This window comes from Camellia sinensis, chromosome 3, assembly GCF_055761805.1.
Source record: "Camellia sinensis isolate YWXY chromosome 3, ASM5576180v1, whole genome shotgun sequence".
NCBI classification, from domain to species: Eukaryota; Viridiplantae; Streptophyta; class Magnoliopsida; order Ericales; family Theaceae; genus Camellia; species Camellia sinensis.
In genome coordinates, this window is record NC_138963.1 from 191,725,586 (window position 1) to 191,745,166 (window position 19,581).

The 19,581-nt window shown below is 39.6% G+C and overlaps 1 protein-coding gene across 1 annotated transcript; it reads right to left on the bottom strand.

The window, feature by feature from the left end:
* Positions 1 to 11,369: 11,369 nt before the first annotated feature.
* Positions 11,370 to 11,852, bottom strand: LOC145822118 (uncharacterized). Its single transcript, XM_082918716.1, has one exon. It carries the CDS (start codon positions 11,850 to 11,852, stop codon positions 11,370 to 11,372), a length of 483 nt encoding a protein of 160 aa, XP_082774842.1.
* Positions 11,853 to 19,581: the final 7,729 nt, after the last annotated feature.

Consider the following 19,581-nt stretch of genomic DNA (forward strand, 5'->3'; position numbering starts at 1 on the left):
TTTTTCTATTTGTAAAAGGTCACACATACATTACTATAGGCACAACAAAATGATTAGAAACTTGACTCCCACTTTCTTATAAAGATGAAGACTTGAGGGTACACGAGAGCGACTCAAAGAAAAAGACTCAACTGACGCAACAATGCAAGAAAAGATAGAAAATAAAACTCACAACATAACTATTTGCAGGACATAACCCAAAACAAAATAAACATTTTTGAGACAAAAAGGGGGTTTCCTTTCTCCAAGTCCATCTGCAGAATTTCAAAAACAACTTCAAGTAGCCCACGAGAAGGTCCAGACCTGCCTTTAATTCAACAATACTAACGTCCACACCCAGCAAGATTGATTTCTGACTTTCAAATCGAGTCTCACAGATTGAATCTCATAATTACGTTGTTCTCACACATCTTCTTGACCGAAACAATTGTTTCTTCACACCATGCCCCTAGTTTAGAAGGTCTTTTCCAAATGCATTCCTCTAGCTGAGACTGAGATTCATCATTCCAACCACCAGTGCTGACATCACTGCTGCATCAAGCTTGAACTCACCAAGATTGAGTAAACTTTTCATCTCTTCAGAGATTTTGTTCCTTTTGCTCATATCGAAATTAGAAGATTCAGGAATGAACACAGTGGGTTTGGGCTCATTAGCGGGTATGATGTGTTGGCTAGGGTAATGGATGGTTGGTTGGTAGCAAGCTGTGTATGGGCTTTATGTTATGGAATGGCAATCTATTGCGGTCAGGCAGAGTGTTATTGATAGCTTTAGGGTTTTCAGGTGGGGTAATAACCTTTTTGTCAATCAGGTCTTGAATTTCATGGCGAATGTGGAAGCAACAGTCAGTATGATGACCGTACTGCTGATGGAATGTGCAATATTGGGTAGAGTCATGTTTAGGTGGGAGAGGGTTAGGGAGGTCAAGGATTGAGCGGTTTGAGATACTCTTTCTCCATCAGTACCTTCAATGCCCAAGTTAGGCCCATATGGAGTTGGGCGAAGGTTCATTTTTTGGAGGAGGAAGCATTAGGTTTAGAAATATTAGCAAAGGAATTGGCAGGTATTGGTCGGGTATTCATGGGCTTGGGATTGGAATCAAGATGGGTGTTTCTCGTAAAGCATTCATTTTCACAACTTGCCCCCTGATTCAAAATGCTCTCAACATGAGCAACAAAAGTGTTATCCACAGTCTTTGCAACAACTTCAAGCACTTGCTGCTTGTTTAACCCTTTGACCTTCAAAGTCCTAATAGCCCATTGAAGTTGTGCGTAGGGATCAATACTTGTCTCGGCTTTGTTCTTGCTACTTGCTTCTGCTTGGCTAAGGGGTTGGGTGGCTATATCGAAGCGAGGCCCATTTGTTATTGATCTGTCATCACCTAGACTTGAGATAGTTTCGGGTTGGCCCTTTTCAACTGTAGCTCGCCCCAGGATTGGGGAGCTTTGTGATGGGATCGAAACCCCAAATGTTAAATCTGCCACCGTTCTTTGAAGGTCTTTAATCATTCCTAACATCTCAACAATAGTAGGTTCGGTCATTTGGCGCTCTTGGCATACCAGAACTGGATTGGGTGCATCCATCATGCACAAGTCGGTGCTTTCTGGAATGAACACCTCAGGCTTGGGTAAATGGGCCTAGGTGATGTATATGTTCGGGTTAAAGGTAAATGGGAGTGTGTGGATGAGGTTAAGGTGAGAAGATGGTACTTGGTCATGGATGGGAAGTGGGTTGGTGGTAACATTGGGTTCTTGAGGTGGGGTTATCGTTTGGTTGTCAATGAGATTCTGAACCACATGATGAAAACGGTAGCAACAATCGGTACGATGACCACACTGCTGATGGTACACACAGTATTTGGTGGGGTTATGTCTAGCAGGGAGTGGGTTAGGAAGTGGTTGGGGATCAAGGGGTTTGAGATACCCTCTTTCCATCAGGATTTTTAGTATGCTGGTTAGGCTCATATGGAGGAGGTAAAAGTTCAGCCTTGAGCTCGGGTTGGGCCGGCTGTTGGTGGGTTGGTATTAGAAAATGGGTCGGTAGTTTTTGGACCAATGGTGACAGTATTGACTTCAATGGGTTTGGAAAATAGTGCTACTGCCAGCATTGGTACTCCCGGAAAAAACCATCCTTGTTGGTTCGCTTGTTCTGGGAATAATCCCTTTGTTGAATGCACTCTCAATTTGCACCCCTAATTCATGTAAATGTTTGAAAGTGAACAGTGGAGCGACTATTAACTTTTGTAACATATCATGCTCAAGGTTCGGCACCGCTATCCGCACTTGGTCCCTCTTAGAAGGCCGATATGTCATTTGTGCTGCCTTTGCTCTCCACCTTGCAACAAATTCCATAAAAGGTTCTTTAGCGTTCTGGTGGGTTAGTACAAGCTCTTGGGTGGTCATTTCAATTTGGGTATTGTAAGAATACTGATCGACAAATGCCTCAACCAAATCTTCCCAATTCTGCTTCACTGTATCCTCCAACATGGCGTACCAAGTGGCTGCTATACCTGACAGGGTTCTTCCATACAAAGAGAGTTTCTGAGGCTCAGTCAGACCTTCAGGACATCCAAGAAAAGTCAGATATATACCATAGGATCTCCAGACCTGTCGAAACGATCAATGTATGGCATTTTGAATCTCTCTGGGAGCGTTACGGTAGCCTCAATGCACCCATCCTCAACTTCGGGAATAGAGTTAAGTCCCTAGGCCTTTTTGAATTGCTTCTCAAGGTTAGCAATTTTTAACAAGGTCAGGGCGAGATCATTAGTTTCAAGGGGATAAAGCCCCTCATTAGGCTGCACTAGGGGTCTGAAAACTCAAGCTTGAGTCAACCCTTTTCGAGGATCTAGACCCTGCAAATCTTCAGCTGGCAGAGAGGTAGGTCAAAGTTGGCTGGGGGCTCAAGACTGGAAGTGTGGTCGATGCCCCCAGATGGGGATTGCATTTCAGCATCAGTCTCATTCTACATGGCAATTCCCTAGTTTAATGCCACTATCATGGCCACAACCTCTTTTAGACTCTATGTCATCACAGGTCTGCTGAGTTGGCAATTGGGAAAATAGTTGGGTGTAAGCTGAGAGTTGACTAACAAGGATTTCGACCCGATTATATTTGATGGATTTGAACTGGATTGGTCTAGAAGGGTTTGATTGGATTGGGTTGTTTAGAATGGGTCTTTTAGTAGTGGGTGGATCTTTTCTGAGTTGACCTTTGGGGACCATATGGACTGGGCTCTTGCTGAATAGGTTTTTTCTAGGATTGGATGGATTGTGATGGTTTAAGGCAGGTACTACTTCATCTTTGGCTCAAACAAACCTGGCATTGAAAACAAATGCCTTATCAGATCAGGAACCGAGTATGCCAGTCAAAGCAAAGCAAGATACAATTTTTTGGCCCTGGTTCTGGTTTTGCTAAAATTTCACCCATATCAAATACAAACCCCTGGATTCTGACCCAATTTCTGATTCTGATATGACTCTCAAGTTTGAAAAAAAGTGCCTCAAGATTAAGACTCTCCCAGGATTGCATCACACATTTCCAAAGATTTCACATTTTGCACAAAAGCATTCAAAACACCCCTATAAGAGGTTTAGGGTTTCCCTGTCCTAGCTTTGGAGTGATTTACCGCTTTACTACTCAAACAAGTGGTATCACAGCATCCTACATATGGGAGAGTATCATGTCCTAGTTTGGAATAGCCTTTATGGCTTTCTACATGCAACTAGGCCAAATGGTTAAAAGGGGTGCCTCAGCAAGACTACCTAATATACCCACCGAGAAGTGAAAGGAGGATCAAACGGTACAGTGGCAGTCCAGATCCAAGGGTTGTGTTCCCAACATGGCAGAGCCCACGACCGATCAGCCTTTTGGCAAGCTTTTGGGCTAGCCTCCAGCAAATCATCCACGAATAGCAGTCGACAAACACAGTGACATAGGTGCACCAATGCAAATGCAATGCAAAGAACATATAAGTGTAGATAAAATTTCACATTATCAAGTTCAAGTCAAGTTCTCTAAATCTCCAGCAGAGTTGCCAGAAACTGTGGCTTGACTTTTCACTCTCCTTTCAGAAGACGACTAGCCCTATAGTATCAGACTCCTGTGGTTCTGAATTTGATTCCACAAGTGTAATGTGAAATAGATAAACACCAAAGAGTCTAAATCTGGCAAATCTTTTGGAAAATCGAATTTGAATCAAATTGTCAAAAATGGACTGCTTTTCCAAATACAGAGTCGCCACCTAAATATTTTTGAGAAATTTAGGAAACCCATGACTCATGCCAAAGGCCACGTGTCCGTCATGACCCAGATTGTCTCAGCTTGGGAACTTAGGTACGAGAGAGGAAGGTCATGAATTGAGCACCCCCGCTCGCTCGATCAAAGATCGGCCTCTACTAATCATGATGTGATTTTTATTTACATTATATGTTGTTGTTCTGATTATTAGACTAACTTTATTATGTGATGCACACACAAGTATATACTAATTTGCAAGAATTAGAACACTTGATCTCATATTTGTTTTGAAAATTGTTTCGAATATATTCCACTTGAAAAATTAATCGCATATGATCATTACTCAAATTATTCCAATTCAAGCAACTGGCCTTCATCCACAGACATTCAAACAGTTTATTAATTAAGCAATTAGCCTCATGGTAAGCACGTTAGTCATGGCGACAATCACACGCATGCGATATGCGAAAGCAAATAAAAGCTCACCTAGTACTCCAAGGCAAGCCGAAAGAAACAAAAGAGTTAGAAAACATACATGCTCTTAACTAATGCAACATGACTAATGCAACACATGCGAGATGCAATTAATTGGCCCAGCTACTAATTATGACATGTGAATCAAGCATGCTGTTTAACATGTATTCAACAAAGTATGTAAACTACAATGCTTTGTTAGAATGATGAACCAAGCCTCGGTGCGTACAAAACAAGTGGATGCAAATCATGGAGTATGCTAAATGAAACATGATGTTCTAAACTAACCATCATAAGTATGTAAATAAAAGGGAGAAAGACGTGGGGTTAGAAGACATACACATTATTACAACATTTGCGCCCTCACGCAGGAGGGTCTGAATAAACTAACTAGCTAAGCTAATTAACTAGCTATTATAAAACGAATTAACTAATTATTACAAACCAAATAAACTAACTACTCTAGCTAGTTATTACAAAACCAATGAATTAATTAACTATTCTATGAACTAACTAATGAATTACAAATTAACTAATTACAACATGAATATAATATGAGAGAAGTATAAGGCTAACTACTCTAACTACTCCGCCTCAGGAAACGAGGAATCCTCTGTTGCATAGTTAGAACGCTGGCTCTATTTTTTTTTTTTTTACCTCAAAATTAGCTCTATTCCATTTCAAAAAGGCACTGCTGGGTTTTGCAAAGGTGGCCGGCAGGCTAAAAGTGGTGGCCTGCCATCCACAAAAGATGGTCTACCGTCCAGAAATAGTGGCCTGTCAGCCACTGATGCTTGGTTCTTCCCACTGTAACAAAAAGCAAACAGATCAAGAATAAGGTATTCTCAATGGTTGTTTGCACAACTTACCCCTCCTTATCATCAAACAGCTCAAAGGAGCAGTAAATTTGATTTACAAACCATCAATTGATACAATTTCATTGCGTGATGGTCTATGAACCAAAGTATGCAAGTTCAATAAATGCAACAAATAAAGACCCTCAAACCCCCTCCCTATCATGAATTGATCAAGGGAAGTAGTTAACATTGACTCTTGAGCGGTTTACATCACTAACAAGTATGAAACGATTCAAGACTCAAGGGTTCAATTAACATCCGATTAAACCCTAACCAAGTTATTATCTTGCATTATTTGTAGTCCTCACTTTATTACTCCATTTTAATTACCAACCATTTCTTAGTCAACTAAGTCCAAAAGTGAGCTTTAAGTGCTCTAATGGAAAGAAACATCAAACCAAGTGTTGTTTTAGGCATGAGAGAAGTGTCATGCCGTTGGTAATGAACCCCTAAAGGGATTTAACCATTAAGCACAAGGCCTTAATCTCAAGCTTAAACAAACAAGTGGCTTGAAACAACTTTCAAAGCAAAGAAAAAGCCAAGAAAGGAGGGAGGTTGCAGAGGTGATTAAAGGTGATCACAAGTATGGAAAGCCATAAAGAAATGCTATCAACTCAAATAGGTTGGTGGCTAAGCCCTAGACCACCAAGCCTATAAGGACAATTACACTACAAGCATGCAATACAAGGCTCAAATGCAATGAACCACTAAAAATAGTCCTAAAATAGTGCTAAATCAGCCCTGAAACATGTTGGAATTAAGACAAAAAAAGCTAGAACAATAAGCTAAAACATGGAGCTATGTAAGCTAGTAAACAAAGCATAAGGAGGGAAAACCACCCCTCCATTTTTGGACTTTAAAACAATATTTTAGCCACTGAAAAAGCTCTGAAAATTAGTGTTTCAAAGCTAAAAAATAGTGTAAAGGTGGGAAACACAAGGGTAAAGGCTAGAGAAGCAAGGTGGAAACAAAGGTGAACCACCCCTCCACCCTTTAAGGCCTTAAACCACAAGTTTCAGCCCAAAATTACAGAGTTTATACAGTCCAAAAATAGTAGGAAAAGAAGCAAACAAAGCAAGGAAACAAGCCAAGCCTTATACCTCTTGAAGAAGAGAACACTTCTAGGAAACAATTCAACACATACACACCCTCAAGAGCTTAAAGTAGGCTCAAAAGTACCTCAGCTCAAAGATGGCAAGGTTTGGTATAGAGTGTATAGGCAAAGGCTCAAGAAATTTGCAAGAGAGAGAGAGAGAGAGAGAGAATATTTTGTTCCAAAATTTTCCAACCTTGAAAGCAAGAGGGGAGGTCCTCTATATATAGACAAACATCAAACTCCCTTAGAAATATCAATACATATACGTGTAAGCAAGTGCATGCACCTGTGACAATAGTTAGCACAGTTGGAAAAAAATATCTGCCAAAACACACTTGTGGCCGGCAGGCCACTAGTTCTGGCCAGCAGGTCCCAAGGTTTTTCAGGCTTGAAGAACTATGGTTGTCGTCTAAAACAAGGCAAGAGGTGTATAGGGTTTGAAATCTCAAAGCTATGACATTCTGCTGAGGACTCCGAGCACTTGACAAAAATATACACATTCATCATTGGGTGTGCAAGTGGTGACATCCAAATCGTAAGGGCGGTCAAAAATGGAGTGTCTACACATATGATAAGTCTAAGTTATTCATCATGTTTCAATCGAAAATATCGCAAACTTAGTTCAACTATATCATATGGCAAGTATAATTTAACTCTACCATATGATAAGTCTAAGTTATTCGTCATGTTTCAATCGGAAACATTGCAAACTTAGTTCAACTCTATTATATGGAAAGTATAATTCAACTCTACCATATGATAAGTCTAAGTTATTCGTCATGTTTCAATCGAAAACATCGCCATAGGACTACTTCAGTCTTATCACACAAATATCAACAGTAATAAAAACAAAATCAAGCTAGTGTTTTATTAAAACTTAAGCTAATTACATAAATCCCAAAAAGCTAATGAAAGAAAAAGTTCAAGTTGCAAGTGTTCCAGGGTCGTGGCAATTCCTTGCCATCACTGTCTTCTAGCTGATATGCTCCATTATCGGCAATCAAGATGATTCTGTAAGGTCCTGCCCAGTTTGGCCCAAGCTTGCCCTCCCTGGGATCTTTCTTGTTGCCGACAACTTTCCTTAGGACGAGGTCCCCAACCTTGAATTCCCTTGGGTTGACCTTCTTGTTGTAAGCCCTAGCTAGTTCTTGCTGGTATGCCCCTGTCGAATTGTTGCTCTTTCTCTTCTTTCTTCCAAGAGATCGAGATCTCGGTCCAGGAATGCCTTGTTGGTCCCATCTTCCACTCCATGGGTTCTGATTCCAGGGATGCCGACCTCTATCGGGATAACTGCTTGCATAAGCCATGGCAAAAGGAGACTACCCAGTTGATCTCCTTGGCATAGTCCGATATGCCCAGAGTAAGCCTGTAAGTGGATCAGATTTGGATCGGATCTGTCAAAATCTGAATCCGTTTAGTCCATATCCGATTATAGATATCCGAATCTGAATCCGATGATTTCGGATATTCGATCCGATAATCCGATCCGATCCATTTATTTATTTATTGAGCTATAATTTTATATAATTTGATTTTTTTTTATTTTTACTTTTTCATTTTGTGTTTTTTTATTCAAATTGAGAATAATCGGATCAGATTATCGGATTATCATATCGGATCGGATTTTTGCATATTCAATCCGTTTAATAAACGGATCAGATTTTTTGTAAACGAATTTGGATTATCGGATCGGATTCGGGTCAGATTCAGATTAAATCCGATCCATTGACAGCCCTAGCCCAAAGTACATTGGGTTACTCTTCCAACCATTTTCCCTTTGCTGCTTCCAGCCTCTTCTTGATCCCATCTAAGATGGTCTTGTTGGATGCTTATGTCTGGCCATTACTCTGGGGAAAACTAGGAGTAGAGTAATAGTTATTAATTTTGTACTTGGCACAAAAGCTCTTGATCATTTTACTATGAAATTGGGTGCCATTGTCTACTACAATGGCTCTCGGAATCCAAAACCTAGTGATTATGTTCTTCCAATTGAAATTCTTTACATCCACATCTCTGATTTTGGCCAAGGGTTCTGCCTCGACCCACTTTGTGAAGTAGTCCGTGGCTACTAACAAGAACTTTCTTTGTCCAGTTCCTTGGGGCAGTTGTCCCACTAGGTCCATGCCCCACTAGGCAAACGTCCAAGGACTGGACACTGGGTTCAGATCTGCTACTGGCTGATGTATCAAAGGTGTAAAACCTTTGATACTTCTCACATTTCCTCACATAAGCTTCAACATCTTTCTGCATGTATGGCCACTAGTATCCCTGGGATATGGCTCTATGGGCCGGTGATCTACCCCCAGCATTGCTTCCATATACACCTTCATGTATTTCATACAGGAAGTCCTCAACTTGGGGGGGATACACACATCTCAAAAGGGTCCTAATAAAGGACCTTCTACAAAGGTGACCTTCTGCTGTCAAGCTGAACCTAGCCGACTTTAATCTGGTCTTATGCACCTCTTTTTAGTCCTCCAACAACTTACCATCCCTGAGAAACATTACTACTACACCCATCCAGCTTGGACCCATCTCCACACACATTGCTTCGTACTCTGTGATCAATGGTTCTACACTTGGGCCTGACAGATAATCAATCCTTATTGTTCTTGCCTTCCCTGATTTCATTGCACTAGCTAGGTTAGCCAAGGCATAGGCATGATTATTATTATCTTGGCTAACCTGCTATAACCGAAAATCCTGGAACAATGCTTGCAGTCTGACAACCTCTTTGACATAGGCTATCATTCGTTTATCTTGGGTTGTATACTCGCTCGTTGCCTAATTCACAATAAGTTGGGAGTCACAGAAGACTACCCCTTCATCAGCTTCCATTGCTGCTGCTCACTTCAACCATACAATCAGTGCCTCATACTCTGCTTCATTGTTTGAGACCTTGAACCCCAAATGAATAGACTACTCTATCATACGCCCATCTGGCGATACTAACACTACTCCTGCTCCTGCTCCTGCTCCTTGACGATTTGAACTTCCATCAACAAACAGGCGAAAAAAATCGCCGATGTAGATTTCGCAGGGTTTTTCTTGCTCTACCTTCTTCTGTTTTGCTGGCGTGGTGTCCTTTGGCCCTGGTTGAGTTTCTTTTGATTCTCCTGGACAACCTAAGCAGCGGCTCACCAGAGCCCAACATGGGATGGCACCAGGGGTGAACTCGGCCACAAAGTTGGCTAGAACTTGGCCTTTAATCGTTGTTCTAGGCCTGAATTCCAAGTCATGTTAGCCTAACACCACTACCCATCTGGCTACTCTGTCTATCAGATCTCCATGCTGCAACAAGGAGTTCGAAGGATGCTCAATCAGCACCACAATCTTGTGGGCTTAGAAATAGTGATTCAATTTTTTTGAAACCATCCCCGGGGCTAGTGTCAATTTCTCCAAGGGCAGGTACCTAGTTTCTGCACCTACTAGGTCTTACTTACATAGTATACCGCCTTTTGTTCTTTCTCATTTTCTCGGATTACTACCGCGCTCACTACATGTTTTGAAACTGCCAAGTATATGAACAATTCTTCTCCAGGTATTGGATTTGACAGAACTGGAGCTGTTCTCAGGTACTTTTTCAAGTTGGCCAAGGCGACTTCGTACTCTTCTGTCCACCAAAAATCCGTGGCCTTCTTTAACAAACTAAAAAATGGTTTACACTTATCCAAACTTCGGCTAATGAACCTGTTAAGGGCTGCTGCCTTGCTGGTCAAATCTGGACCTGCTTGGCTGACATCAGGCTTTTTAAGTATGTAATGGACTTTGATTTGATCTGGGCTTGCCTCAATGCCCCTTCTGATGACCAAGTATCCCAGGAACTTACCAGACCTGACTCCAAATGCACATTTCGAAGCATTGAGTCGGAGCCGATATATTCTTAGGATATTAAAAACTACCTTTAAGTCGGCCAGATGATTCCCAGGTTCTTTGGTCTTCACGACCATGTCATCAATGTAAACTTCTACTGTCTTGTCAATCAGATGTTTGAACATCTTGGTCACTAACCTCTAGTAGGTTGCTCCTGCATTTTTCAACTCGAAAGGCATCACTTTGTAGCAGTACAACCCTTTTGGGGTGTTGAATGTAGTTTTCTCCTCATCAGGGGGATACATTGCTATCTAGTAGGATCCCCTATAAGCATCCAAGAAGTTCATCATTCAATGCCCCAAAGTGGCATCCACCATTTGATCGATTTTAAGTAGAGGGAAGCTATCTTTGGAACAAGCCTTATTCAGGCTGGTGAAGTCCATACGGTCTCTCCACTTTTTGTTCTTCTTTTTCACAACTATTGTGTTAGGCAACCTAGTTAGGTAGTTCACCTCCTGAATGGCCTTGGCTTTCAACGGCTTGTCCACTTCCTCCTCTACTGCCTCCATATGAATCAATGTAGGCCTTGATGCCCGTTGGATGACAGGCTTAGTCGACCTGTCTACATTAAGTCTATGGAAAGTGACCTTGGGGTCAATGCCAGGCATCTCGTATGGCGTCTAAGAAAACACTTCTATGTTTGCTCACAAGAAAGCTTGTAACTCCCTTTCCTCCTCCTCGGCTAAGCCTGAGCCAAGAAGAAAGACGCGATCTTCATCATCATCTTTTACTAAAACCTTCTTCAAAGCTTCCTCACTCTTGTCAGCTGGTTATTTGCCGACATCATCTAGGACCTCTATGTCCTCATCTTCAATTTCCACTGTCTTTACTTCTTACACATTATAGGTGGACTTCATTATTGCTATAGAGCAATTTTTGGCCTGTAGCTGATCCCCTCTGACGTCCTCAATCCCATGTTCAATTGGGAATCGCAACAACTGGTGCAATGTTGAGGCAACAACCCTCATTACATGCAACCACGGTTGGCCCAAGATAACATTGTAAGGGGAAGGGGTGTCAATTACCATGAACTCCGTGCTTACCTTTTTCGTGCCTGCTTGCACCCCCAAATGTGTGGCTTCTAGAGGCCACGTCGACATTCTATTGAATCTAACCATCGGGGTGTTGGACTGTTCCAGATCATCTGGGTAAAGGCCAAGTTCCTTGTGACATCTAACGTACATAATGTCACAAGAACTGCCTTGATCAACCAGTATGTGCCTTATCTGGCACTCCTCAATCCTCAACGTTATCACCAAGGCATCATTGTGTGGATGTTGCACCATATACAAGTTTGCCTCAGTAAATGAAACCATTGGTCCCTGGTACTCATTGGTCCTAGGTTTCTTTTGCAAGACTTGATACACATGTTGCAGGTGCCTCACTCTTTGAGTCTTCCCACACACCTCATTCTCATTGACCTTTGAATAAATCACATTGATCACCCGAGGTCCATCTGTGTCATGACCCGAACCCGTCCCTAAGGATTAAGGTCATAACCGGCCAGTAATCATAAGATTACCTATGGCCTCAATGGAAGTAGACTTCAATATTCAGTTTATAACAATAATGGGGCTGAACGGAAGTAGACTTAAAAATTTTATCCAAAGAGTTGTGCTTACATGGCACATCAAAACATCTCACATATATTCATTAATAACCCACACCTAAAGGAAAACAACTTAGAATCTTGTACATACAGGATCATTCAAACTTAAAGTCAGCCAAACCAAGAGCTTATATACATGGTGATCCAATATATTCATCAAGATAGCAAAAGGGAAAACAAAAGAACAAAAACAAAGTCTCGTGCGTGAGACATTCAAATTGACTCCACAAGACTTGACTTCCTCTCACTTTCTTCACTAAGGCAAGGTTTGGACATCTCTTTGCTCACCTACATACATATAAATGAGAATGAGCAAAAGCCCAGTGAATAATATCAAAATAAGGAAGTTACATGCATGTAATTCGTAACGAACATAACGGGTGGCCTTAGGCCCTTTCATGTTTCTATCTAATACATCAAACGGCCTCAAGCCCAAGCATATCTAATGGCCTCGGGTCCAATTCCTTCTTATCAAGCAACCTCTGGCCCAATTCCTTCTTATCAAACGGCCTCAGGCTCAATTCATTCATGTCAAACAGCCTTTGGCCCAATCATTCTTGTCAAATGGCCTTTGGACCAATCATTCATGTCAAACGGCCTTTGGCCCAATCATTCGTGTCATACGGCCTTTGGCCCAATCATTCGTATCAAACGGTCTTTGGCCCAATCATTCGTATCAAACGGCCTTTGGTCCAATCATTCGTGTCAAACGGCCTTTGGCCCAATCATTCATGTCAAACAACCTGTGGCCCAATCATTCGTATCAAACATCCTTTGGCCCAATCATTTGTGTCAAACGGCCTTTGGCCTGATCATTTATATTCATGCACATTTCATACTTGGGATCATAAGCATATCATAATCATAATCATATTCCAACGGCCTTATTCAATCATTGGCATAACAAATATTCGAATCGGATTAACAAATCTGTAAAACTCATACAGAAGTGAGCATTTGGAAAGTAGCATACTTCAACACATTCTTACTAAGACATTACTCCCAGTGTTCTGCCGATGGATTTGCCCTTGCGCTTGACCCTACACATTACATAACATATCAGGTCACAAGTGATTCAATCCGTTTTAATTTATTTACTTCTCTTAAGCCACTTTCTTATCCTTTTAGTCTATTTACAATGCTCAATGCATGCCTAAGAGTGCTTAGAAATGAAAGAGAACAGAAAACGAAACACAAAACAACTTTTCAAAATTTCTGAAACAGGGTTCTCCGCTTGAGCGCAGCTTTGGTCGCTCGAGTGAACCCCTTTGGTCTGCAAAAGTACTAGTTTCGTGTAATTTACGCTCGAGTGAGATTCTCGACGCTTAAGCAAGGAGTCTTTGCAAAATACGGTTCGCTCAAGCATAAAGTCTGCCGCTCGAGCCACTGTGTGATTCCTGCAAAACTTCTGGGAGCCAAATTTTCACACTCGAGCAAGGCTTTCCTCACTCAAGCGGACTGGTCAAAATCTGGGTTTTCCAGCAAGATGTTTGAGCTTCAAAACATAACCCCAAAGGCTCCAAAGTTTGCAAATCAATGCCAAAACATAAAAAAACATTGTGTAACATAAAAACTTAGATAGTTTGAAACCAATTGTCCCAAAATCATGGTCCATTTCCAAAATCATTCCAAATTCTTTGCCAATTTCAAGACTCATGCATTCAAGCTTCGTACCTTCATGAATCATGCATGCATGTTAATTATTGACTCCAATTCTACTTTATATGGCACAAATAATGATCAAAATCACAAAGCTCATCAAAATTATGCATACACGTAGACTTAGGTGCACAAATCTTTCGTGTTTAACATGTCTTATGCTAGATCATGCAATCTCATGGAAATTCATGGCAATTCTATACATGCATGAACATATGGACCTCAAATTCTTCATAATATCTTTGAATTGACTCAACTATAGATTTACACCCATGGTTTTGGGTTCAATTACTCACCTAGGAGCTTTCTCCCTTCCAATTTTAGCCAATTCTTGAGCCAATCCTCTTTGTTCTTGAATTCCTTTGCAAAATCTTTAAGAATGACCTCTCTCTCTCTCTCTCTCTCTCTCTCTCTCTAAATTTAGCTCACGCTCTCTCTCTAGAGTGTATATCTCATATTTTGAGCTCCAAGAATGGTGAGCTGAAATGTAATTAGGTCCATATATACACTTGCCTAATCAACCTTGATTAAGGCTAGTTAATTGTGCCTATATCAATCAATTTAATCTAATTAATTTGGTCCGAATCAATTTTTAATTAAATTTCACCGTAGGCTCTAAAAATTATGCTAATCACAATGGTACAAACAATTCTAGTTTCTGAAACCTCTATGGTCTTCAATTTTCAAATTATAGTAGTATGTTAGACAGATTTTCCTATGGTGAACAGATATAGTTTAAAAAACATGAATAATCACACAATTACCTCTAAAAATCATATTAAGCATATAATCATGATCATAATTAAGGCTGATTAACATAACACAGAACAAGGTTATCACAATCTGCTTGTTGTGGTAGTGGTGGCGGAGGTGGTGCTATCGGTGCCTGGGGCGGCCTTGTCTGCTCTTCCCTTGTTGTGGTCTCATCTACTAGGTCTCTCAGGTGACCCTATCTGACCAAAAGTGTGTCTTCAGAGCCCTACATCCCTATGTCAAGTGCCCATTCTCATTATGGTAAGCACAATACTTCCCGAGGCTTCTTTCCATAAACTCGCTAGGGACCTTTTCCGACGCACTGTAATGCAGTTGGTTTTTTATCCTTTCTAGAACTTTGTAGATTGGGATCCTGAATATAATAGTGACTGCATGTTCAACCCTCAACCCTATTTCTTATCTGTTGAAACTAGTGTTACCTCGATCTCGCTTCGCGAGCCGTTTCTCTTCCCCTGCTTTGGTGCCTTTGCTCTGTGCGTGTCTTCCTCCGCTCTGGCATATTTCTCAATTCGTGCCAAAAGCTCCTCCATACTCTTTGGTAAAGTTTCTACAAGTAACTTTCGAAGCAAGCATTCATTCTCCATGTCATTTTTGAAAGATACGACAGCCAGCTCCTTGTTGCATGCTGGTATTCGGTTGAACACCTCATAATACCATTTGGCATAAGCCCTAAGGCTTTCACTCTCGCTAATGTTCAAAGCCAACAGGGAGTCTACCCTTTGTGGATGCAACTTATTTGTTACAAACTTGGCCATAAACATCTCGGCTAGGCCTTCCAAACTCTTCACAATTCCTTTCGGCAACTTGTGGAACCAATTCGATGTAATTTTCCCAAAGGATGAAGGGAACATCTTGCACAGCAACTGCTCGTTCCCACTATACAAAGCCATTGAATTTAAATATAAGTCGACATAAAAGTTCAGATTAGACTTACCATCATAAACCTAGAACCTCGGCATATGAAACCTCTCTGGGGCCTCAAACCTATCCAAATCCACTGAGAACGACGTTCTCAGTTTGACGGGGATGTGACCTCGGTGTTGAGTCACTTCCTCTGGAGGTAGTCTCTCAGGTCCTCTTTTGTTTAACCGGGGGCTCGGCTATTAATAGATTTTAGCCTTTTTGGTGCGCTACTCCTGGCATAGTGGTGTGTCCTCTTGGATTTTTCTTCATTCACTGTGTCAAAGAAAAGTCCCTTCCCTTGGAATGTCGATGTTCTTTGACATAGGTTCCCTTGATACAAGGCGTCCTCTTCGACTCACCTCTCACTGACTCTGCTCGCCTGGCATCCCGTGAAGGCCTATATAAACGTTCCTTCTCCTTGTCAGGGACTACTAGGATTTCTTTCTAACCCCCCTTTCTGGGTGTCGGTCTTAGCCGTTGGTATCGGCGTGTCCTACAGCGGGTACGGTGGTTGTATTATGTTGTTCTGCATTATGAAGTTGACAACTGATTGTAGGTTTGCTAACTTTTTTTCCATCTCCTTCATCTCGTCATCCCTCCTCAGGCATCTATCCTTCTATACTTGGAGCTCGCTCTCGTTGTAATACTCATCTCGGCCTACTTTCTTTGGGGCATCTCCCACTTTGCCGACATCCTTCTCCCCAGGATTCTGATCCCGTGCTCCTTCATTACGATTTTCTTCCTCGATGTTAGGATCGACATGTTTACCACTCCCACCTGGGACGTCGTCCCCGATCTCTTCTCCCTGCCCGTTGTTGGCCATCTATTCTCCTTAAGTTCCCACAGACAGCGCCAAATTATGGAGGTTGATTTTCGACCACACAACCAAAAGGGGAACTCAGCTAGAAAGTACCGGCAGAATAGATTAAGCCCAACAACCTATAACAAGAAGATAAGAATCCGACGGTGGTTCGTCTACTCGGGGGCACTCTGACGATCAAGCCAGTAGTCAATATCTCTCAAAGATAGAAAATTATGCTTAAACTCACAAGAAAGAACTTACCTCTGACCCATGAAGGTGCCCTGGTTTTATAACTAGCAGTGACCTGATCCCCTTAAAAGCCTTACTTCAATGGACTCAGGTTCCATACTCATCCTGAACCCTCATCTAGATAGAGATAAACTCTTCTTGAGCCTTATCTATGTCCAGAATGAGATCCTCCCATGTTCTAGGACTCTTGTCCCTTATCTGCTTAACTCGGAATCTGATATCTCCGCAGACAATCTCGGCCTAGCCGAGATCATCTCGGCACATGACCAGGCCACGTGGTACCTCGGCTGACACTTCGGCGTCACCTTTTCCACGTGTTGTCATTTAAAAAACGTGTCCCCACAATATCGATAGTATTGGTAATCTCTCTATCTCTTAAACGCTAAGGGTGAGTAAACTTGCAATAAATAACAAGTAAAATATATAGGGACTAATAAAACTCTTCCACTCAACTTTACCAAAAGTGAGGTTTGAATCTCTCATCTCTCATATGAAAGTGTTAGAAAGGTGCCACTAGAATACAAGCTATTGACATATTATTGGTAATCACATCTCGTTCTACTTAAAAATAATCTATCTTTTTAACTTTATGCTATATCTTTAATTAAATAATTTCATGTATATAATTCTATCTAATAACTATTATCAATCAAGCCCTTAATCTGATTTTATTAGGGGGACTTACGTGTAGGTTTTAATAGATGGACTTATCGACCAATAGATCCTGTGAGAATTAATAGTGTTTTTCATTAAACACTATTAAAAAAAGTCACTAATTGTTAATTTTCAGCGACAATTTAAAAATTGTCACAAAAATATCAATAATTATAAGTTCTAGCGATAGTTTAAAAAAATCACAAAAAACGTCACTAATTTTTAACTTTCAGCGACAGTTTAAAAAATTTGTCGTAGAAAAACGTCACTAATTGAAAGTTTTATGATTTATAAAAATCGTGACAAAAAAAAGTCACTAACTGTTAATTTTTAGCGACATGCAAAAAATTGTTATAAAAATTATTTTTAGTGACGATTTTGCAAAAAAATTATTTTTAATAGGATTTTATGAAAGTTAAATCTAATTGTGAAGATATATTAATAGTCTACCTATGTTATTATCCATTCTCATTATTCATTTTGGAGGGCAATCTTATGGAAGTTGCACACTTTTTAAAACTACTCAAGAAATATCGTGTAGGGCTTAATTGGGCGGATTATGTTATTTTGATTCATCAATATGTGAAGAAGAACAAAAAGAATGGGCAAAGTGAGATATGGGACTAGTATTGGCTTGCCCCAAAAGGAGAAGTGAGTGAGTTCAACTGAAATCAACCAGAGAGGTTTTATTTTCATATTAAAAGATTAAAAATCCAGAAAGGTTATTTTGAAATGATTAAGCTTATTTTGATTATTCGAATTATTTTTTAGATACATAATTAAATTAAATTAAATTTATTTAAAAAAAATTAACGTTTCTTCTTAAACTGAAAAGAATCGAGCATTTTATTACAGAATAGAAATTATGACTGAACTCAGTATTTAAGACTTTTTTTTCTCAAATTTAATTCACATTATAATGGGGTTTTAAAAAATTACTCAGTCCCTACTATAATTTAAATTATAATTTTAACTTCCATAAATTACTTTGGGCGATCTCACCATCATGTTGCATATGGAAGTTGAATATTGGATGATCTTAGAAGTTCTATTTTCGGTTCAAATCTGAGTAGTGCTATAAACCTACGATTTGAACTTTTAAATTTATGTAGCAAGAGAGATAAATCCTACATAATTTAATATGTAACAAATTAAAAATTGACATGTATTATGTCACATCAAATTGTAAGAAATTTTTTATTTTTATTTTTATAGATCTTAAACATTTTTCTAAATCTATATGCCATCTTCACATGCCTTGTTACTTTTTCTATCATTTGTGTCTGGATCGCACAACTAAGCCTTTGTTCGGGAAGAATTTTTTTAGTTTAATTTTTTGGTTATTTTAGCCTGACTAAAAAAGTTTCGTTTGAAAGTAATTTTTAATTTTTTTGTAATTTTGTGAGAGAAAAAGTGAAAGGATTATAATTTGAATGTAACATTTTATCTTATTAATTTTTTAATTTATTTTATCTTTTAATAAACTAAATTAGTCACAAATTATTTTCTAAGTGAGGTTGAGGTCTAGAGATACTACTATATTCTAAAATTTATTGAATATTTTAATTTATTTTAAATCACTCACAATTAATAAATAAATTCTTTTAGGTTGAATCCAATTTTTTATTTTATCATAAGAATCTGCAATAGAACTCGAGTGCAACCGACTTCGATTCGCGGACCCGAACAACTACGCGCCAAACGAAAACTTACTATTTCCAGATCAGCGTTCAACTGTTATTCAAGCAATGTACAACCCGCAGAAAGCTTCGTGCGCTCTTGAAACAGCAAATATTGTCTTGACAATAGCGATTCCCAGAATTTCGGGTCTATCAGTGCAAGTCAGCTTAACACCGTGATTGATGGGTAGGATCCCCAATAAGGATAGTCAAAATAGTTATTTAAAATTTTACTTTACAATTTTAACTAGATATTTTTTTAATATACACTTCAATAAGGCTATCTACTTTAGCCATCTTCTATTAAAATATTCTTATATTTTAACTACCTTCTTTCCCATCTTAAAATAAAATAAAAAATAAAAAAACAACAACAACAACTTTTTCAAATTATTATTTTTTTCATTCTTTTAAATATAATTATATTTTTGTGAAAGTTACATTTTTCTACTATCGTATTTTTCAAACGGTCATATTTTTCTAATGGTTATATTTTTGTAACGGTCATATTTTTTCAACGGTCATATTTTTACAACAGTCGTATTTTTCTAACAGTCATATTTTTGTAACGGTCATAGTTTTACAATAATCATATTTTTTTACTTTTCAATTATAAATAAGACATTCCCTATCATTTGATCTTACCCTCAACCCAATTTTGTACTTCATCTAAACTTCCATATCTCTCTCCATGGCTTCCAATTCTTCTTTATGAT

Coding starts and splice junctions, on each gene's coding strand:
- LOC145822118 (XM_082918716.1), bottom strand. CDS start 11,852: ATGGTTTCATTTACTGAGGCAAACTTGTATATGGTGCAACATCCACAC.